This window comes from Triticum urartu, chromosome 1A, assembly GCF_056163025.1.
Source record: "Triticum urartu cultivar PI428250 chromosome 1A, HENAU_Tu73, whole genome shotgun sequence".
Classification (NCBI taxonomy): domain Eukaryota; kingdom Viridiplantae; phylum Streptophyta; class Magnoliopsida; order Poales; family Poaceae; genus Triticum; species Triticum urartu.
The window spans coordinates 560134701-560141577 of record NC_141873.1 but is presented as its reverse complement, the minus strand read 5'-3'; the positions used below and the strand labels follow the sequence as shown (position 1 = coordinate 560141577).

General features: G+C 49.0%; 1 protein-coding gene across 1 annotated transcript; it reads left to right on the top strand.

The window, feature by feature from the left end:
• Nucleotides 1–3859: 3859 nt before the first annotated feature.
• On the top strand, nucleotides 3860–6286 carry LOC125530923 (ABC transporter F family member 4). Its single transcript, XM_048695340.2, has one exon. The coding sequence runs from the start codon at nucleotides 3941–3943 to the stop codon at nucleotides 6059–6061; it is 2121 nt and encodes a 706-aa protein (XP_048551297.1). The 5' UTR covers nucleotides 3860–3940; the 3' UTR covers nucleotides 6062–6286.
• Nucleotides 6287–6877: the final 591 nt, after the last annotated feature.

Sequence of the window (6877 nt, the reverse complement as noted above, 5' to 3'; positions counted from 1 at the left end):
GGGAGTGCCCATTCCCCCGTTGCCCGACGCCGTGGCGAAGCCGAAGTACTTCGCCGAGGAAGTCGAGGTCATGCGCGCCTCCCTCACCGACGCCCAACTCTCCCTCCCCCAGTACGCCGCCGACAACCACGCAGCTTGGGCGGCGTATTTCGAGCGCCGCCAGCAGCAACGCTTGGCGTCCATCAACGGCGCGCCGGTGGTTGGTGGCTGGCAGAACAGCGAGGGGCGCCACCTATGGTGGGGCGTCCCCGGCCGCACACTCGAGGGCGTGCTGACGTACCTCGAGGGCGGCAACGACCCGCCGTTGGCGTACCCGGCGAGGGCGGCCGCCCCGGCGCAGCACCGACGCGCCGGGCCATGGGCGCCAAGGAGGTTCGGGTCCTCCTCCTCTTCTTCCTCCTCCCGATCTTCATCGCACTCCTCCGGCACTCCGGCCCTGCTCGGCGTCAAGGCCGAGCCCGCGGCGGAGACGCCGCTCGGCCGGCGCACTCGCAGCGCCGGCATTGTCATCAACGAGGGCGGCCGGCGCGCCTACTCGTAGGCTCCTCCTCCGCGCTTCGTCAAGCCAAAGACGGAGTTGGGGCTCGCGCCGGTGACGACGGAGCTCGACGACGACGACGCGACCCTGGAATGGGCGCGCAAGGACTCCATAGCGATGGAGAAGGAGCGCCTGGAGAAGGCGAAGGAGCGCCAGTGCGCCGCCCTGCTTCGCTTCGCGGAGCGTCGATGCGGCCGCGACGAAGGCGGAGTCGTCGTCATCTGCGACAGCGACGACGACGACGATGCGCCGCCACCAGTCCGCCATGGCGACGCCGGGCAGGGGTCCAGCAGGGGCGTCCGCGTCAAGGAGGAGAAGGCCGGCGACGACGATGGCGGCGACGGCGGCGACTTCAGCCAGTTTTTCCTTTAGATTAGTTTATGTATATGTGCTATGTAATGAAAATCCGCGAACTTCGCCGAAATGTGCCAAAATTTATCGTGTTTGACCGAAATTTATCGTGTTTGGCCGAATTTTATCGTGTTTAAGCCGAACTTCGCCGAACTTCTTTTATTTTAAAACGTGCCTGGGGGCGGCCCTGGGGCCGGCGGCTGGGGACCAACTCGCCCACAGGCCCAATTTTTGCGCCGGCTCACCCCCAGACGGCGATTTTAGGCGCCCCCTGGGAGGCCAACGGCTGGAGATGCCCTAAGCCTTCAAACACATAAATAAATTGCCACTCTTTAATCCGAGCATGATTTTCCTCAACAAGTTGCCACCTTCAAATTCAGATATGCAAATACCAATTGGAAGAGAGTAAACTAAAGAGTTACATTTTGGAAAGTAGATGATACTTGCATCTTATAAAAACTCGCCATCGAATTCGCAACCAACAACATTATAGTATTAAAAGAACAAAAGTATGAAAATGACGATGTACATATAAGTTGAAGGTAGAATCGTGCAAGTGCACAGGCTGGTTGTAGCTGCCTTCGAAATAAAGAGTGTCGATCCCACGAATAGCCAAGGAAATGGTCCTTTGCCCCTTGTAGAAGAATGTGGTGTTGTGCATGCAAGTTATTTCTTGATTCCAAGCGAGAGTGTAGTGACGGTGAAACGGTGCAGATTGTTTGTGAGCAAAGTGTAATGTGTGGTAAGAGAGAGAGAGAGTATTATGTAAACTGCAATGAGGGTAAAGGCATTTTCGAGGGTCTAGATTCCCCGCTAGTGTATGATGACAGTGAATGTTAAATATTCCATTGGTGTGATATATGCTTATGAACCAATAATAAGATATGTACTAATGACTTAGTTATGTATATCACGCATAGCCATCTTCCCATGGATGTGTCACAAAGCATATGAGACATAGTTTATATCATTCCTACTTATAACCCTACAGTGGCACCGACATCCTTCACTTCACTCCCACATACATGGATTGCCTTATTTTTGTGAAAATATATCTAAGAGAGTTATTAATTGCAGAATATCGGTAACACTGAACTCAAGTATGATTATAAGACATTGATGGCCCGCAAAGTGCACATGGTTTAGTTGTAGCCTTTCAAAGTAAGAGTGTCAATCCCATAGGGAGCAAAAGAATTGGACTTTGTCCTTTATAGAGACTTAGGGAAATGTGCCTGCAAGTTAATTGTAAACTCAAAGCAAAATGAGGGTGGAAGAGCGAAATGATTTTGAGTAGAGTGCAGACCAAAAGTAAATTACACAAAAGAACTAAATGAGCACAACAGAAATGAGTAAAGTGTTGAAACTAGCAGAGGATTAAAGTGTTATAAGGTAGTCAAGAATTCCCATTGGTATGTGTCTATCGCAACATAAGCATTGTCCTATATGGATAACTGAGACACTCTTGATATTTGTGATTGGGCGAATCCGGGTACATAATACGCTGTACTCGAGGTAGACTTCATATAACACATGACACTACCGTACTTTCCCCATGCTAGTTCTCGCTATGGTAATTGAGGGTTTCCCCGTGGACACGGCCTCACCAAGGGTTCTCTACTATTCCCCTATCAATTGTAAAGGCAAGGAATTTATGATTTTTCTGTCACCTCGAATTATCTCGTCATCTTAACCTTTATAACGACAGTAATATGCTTCGTGGCCTTACGGCAGAAATGTCGAATGGGGCCCCTTCACAACATTCACAAAGGCCATTAAACCAAACATTCAACAGAGGATCGCATATCCTTACTAACTTTTCAGCTCCTATACATACAAAGGTTCATTCATGCCCCTGAGAACTAGGGGGTCTACTAGCACATGGAGACGACAAACATCATATGAATAGCGGCGGCGAACATGAATGAAACAAACAAGTAATACACGTAGTGATCCACGAGGGGTTCGGTATTACAAGGAGATGGAGATGGGTGATGGTGTAGGTGGATGATGAAGATGGTTGATGTCGATGTCTCCTTGCACGAGGTGGTGATGATGGCAATCTCCTCCCCAGTTATATTTGTATGGATGATCTTGCCGATGTCTTTTGCTCTTAGTTCACAAAAGGATATATGGTATTAATTAAATCCCGAGCAAGAACAAGCTCTTAAAAGGACTCCAACTCCGCAATTCTTGGAAGTAACTACTATATAACTGCTTTTTCTTTTCCAATATATATGTTATGTTAAAATGGTGGCACTATGTTTGGAATGTATACTCAACAAACGTGAAACCTTTTTTTTATAAGATCATAACTAAACTGTGAAAAAATAGGTTGGTGCTCACTTACTTTGTTAAATCATCGATTCCATTTGTAATTTTGTTCACTCACACTAACATGGCGAGTAATTAAGTATGTTTAATATTTGTTTTGACATCTTTAGTGTTAATCGATCGAATATTTATGTATTTGTGTCTAAGTTTGAGTTTCCGTGGAAACACACGGGCACTCAGCTAGTATTTATCAGTAGTTCAGTATCCTAAAAACTTAGGTCATGTTGTGTTTGTGCTCATCTCATACTCTTGCCAATGCTTTTAGCCTTCTACATATAGTTCATCTTTGGCTCAGCAAAATACCTATAGCTATAAGGATGGGCAAGGCCTGTGTTTTATTGATTGCCTAAATCATAAGATAGTGGATTGTTGTCAAAAATGAGTCACAAGAAGAAACACTAATGCAACAGAGGACTAATAGTGCAAAACCACATGAACTGTGCCTAGAAAGCAAGTTCAGAATCCAGCAATTTTGTCAATGACAAAAGACATTTGTATTTTTTGAAATCACTACAAAGTGGATACACTACAACATGGGCACTCCCTTGGCAAGGTGCAGCGGGATAGATCCTGTCCCTTCATTTCACATCTAACGGCTGGGCCATGAGTCTGATGGTTTCACAGTAGGATACATCTCCCTCTCTCTCGTACCCTCCTAGTAGAAGCCAAACCCAAATTCCCCAACCCCCATCGCCGTCCGCCGCCGCCGCCGCCGCCGCCATGAGTCGCAAAAACGCCTCCTCCGCCGCCGGCAAGAAGGAGAAGCCCCCGTCCGTGTCCGCCATGCTAGCTTCGATGGACAAGCCGGCGCCCAACGCCAGGCCTGCGCCGAAACCCAAGTCCTCCAAGCCCACCAAGGCGCCGCCCGCGTCCTCCTACATGGGCGACATCGACCTGCCCCCGTCCGATGACGAGGAGGACGAGGCCGACGTCGCCGCCGTCACCGCCAAGGCCAAGGCCAAGCCGGCCCGCGCCGCCGTCGACCTCAACGCCCTCGCGCCCTCCGACAAGGACGCGAAGAAGAAGGACAAGCGCGAGATGATGGCGGCGGCGGCCGCCGAGGCCGCCAAGCGGGAGGCGCTCCGCGACGACCGCGACGCCTTCTCCGTTGTCATCGGCGCCCGCGTCCCCGGATCCGCCGCCGACGGCGACGCCGCCGTCGACGGGAACATCAAGGACATCGTGCTCGACAACTTCTCCGTCTCCGCGCGAGGGAAGGAGCTGCTCAAGGGCGCCTCGCTCCGGATCTCGCACGGTCGCCGGTATGGTCTCGTGGGGCCCAACGGCATGGGCAAATCTACCCTCCTGAAGCTGCTCTCCTGGCGGCAGGTGCCCGTGCCCAAGAACATCGATGTGCTGCTTGTGGAGCAGGAGATTGTTGGTGATGACCGTTCAGCAACAGAGGCTGTGGTTGCGGCCAACGAAGAGCTGACGGCTCTCCGGGTTGAGCAGGCGAAGCTTGAGGCCTCCAACGACCCTGATGACAATGAGAAGCTTGCCGAGGTGTACGAGAAGCTCAATCTGTGTGACTCGGATGCTGCTCGTGCCCGCGCGTCCAAGATCCTCGCGGGGCTGGGTTTTGATCAGGCGATGCAGGCAAGGTCCACAAAGTCATTCAGTGGTGGCTGGAGGATGCGCATCTCGCTTGCCCGTGCTCTCTTCATGCAGCCAACGTTACTGCTGCTTGATGAGCCTACCAACCATTTGGACCTCCGAGCTGTGCTTTGGTTGGAGCAGTACCTGTGCTCGCAGTGGAAGAAGACCCTAATTGTAGTCTCCCATGACCGGGACTTCTTGAACACTGTGTGCAATGATATCATACATCTGCATGATAAGAGTCTGCATGTTTACCGTGGTAATTTTGATGACTTTGAGAGTGGGTATGAGCAGAAGAGGAAGGAGATGAATAAGAAGTTTGAGCTGTATGAAAAGCAGATGAAAGCAGCAAGGAAGACTGGGAGCAAGGCTGCACAAGATAAGGTTAAAGGCCAGGCGATGTCAAAGGCCCATAAAGAAGTTGCCAAGGGGAAGGGCAAGGGAAAGAATGTGGCTAATGATGATGATAATGTGAAGCCAGCGGATCTGCCACAGAAGTGGCTTGACTACAAAGTTGAGTTCCACTTCCCAGAGCCTACTTTGCTCACACCACCCCTCCTTCAGCTCATTGAGGTGGGTTTCAGCTACCCCAACAGGCCAGACTTCAAGTTATCAGATGTTGATGTTGGCATTGACATGGGAACACGTGTTGCCATTGTTGGGCCCAATGGGGCAGGAAAGTCTACTCTTCTAAATTTACTTGCTGGTGATCTTACCCCAGCTGAAGGAGAGGCAAGAAGGAGCCAGAAGCTCAGGATTGGACGATACTCACAGCATTTTGTTGACTTGCTGACGATGGAGGAAAATGCGGTTCAGTATCTGCTCAGGCTCCACCCAGACCAGGAGGGAATGAGCAAAGCGGAGGCTGTCCGTGCCAAGCTTGGAAAATTTGGCTTGCCAGGCCACAACCATCTTACTCCCATTGTTAAATTATCTGGTGGTCAGAAGGCCCGTGTTGTGTTCACATCGATATCAATGTCGCATCCTCACATTCTCCTACTGGATGAACCTACAAATCACTTGGACATGCAAAGTATTGATGCTTTGGCAGATGCTCTGGATGAGTTCACTGGAGGTGTGGTCTTGGTTAGCCATGACTCGCGGTTGATATCTCGAGTTTGTGCCGATGAGCAGAAGAGCCAGATATGGGTTGTGGAGGATGGCACAGTGAGTAAATATGATGGCTCGTTTGAGGATTACAAGGATGAACTAATGGCAGAAATAAAGAAGGAAGTCGAAGAGTAATGCTATTCATGTTGAGCTGCACAGTGCTTATTCTTTGTAGAATGAGCTGGTTTCTTCTTCTGAAATCCCATGTATTACTAGCAGAGTTTGTTTGCTTTGGTCTACAGAATGTTCATATGGTTTTTCATATGCGTAATATCTATATGGACAAGATGAGTTACTTTTTCTGCCTTTTCTATGTTACAAGATACAAGATACTGGTAATATGGTATTGTTTCTTCTGTACGATTTTGTGCAAACCTATTGTACTAAGGCATCTTGGTTGATATTACCTCCATATTGCATTTTCTCATGTTAACTTACTAAATAGTTACCATTATATGTTCTGAGCTAATAGCGCCAGATTCTAATAAGTGAAATGCTTGGTGCTCCCTGTGTTTTCAACCAGCTGTGTAAGAGTACTGGTTCTTTGTTGCAGAGCATGCTCTGTGTAGAGGAAAATATCAATATGTATTGACTACATGAATTTAGCTCTGCTGTGTTATGGCCGCTGAATTTAGGAATCATTATTGGCACAAGCTGTTTCTTCTTTTGTCTATAATTTTGAGGAACTTAAGTTGTTTAGCATGGTATATGTATGAAACTGTTTTTCTTTCTCCCATCTGCTGCTTCAAGGTGCAAAGTGCGGATACCATACCACACAGTGTATGCGCCTTACTTGCAGGTAAACCCCAACTCTCCCCTTGGCGCAGCTGGAAGCATGAGTCGTCTTCAGGGAAGTAAAATTTCTGGTTCAGGCCGCAAGGGAAGTAAAATTTCTGGTTCAGGCCGCATGGATAGTGCTGCATATGAAAAGGCTTATCTTGCATCATTACT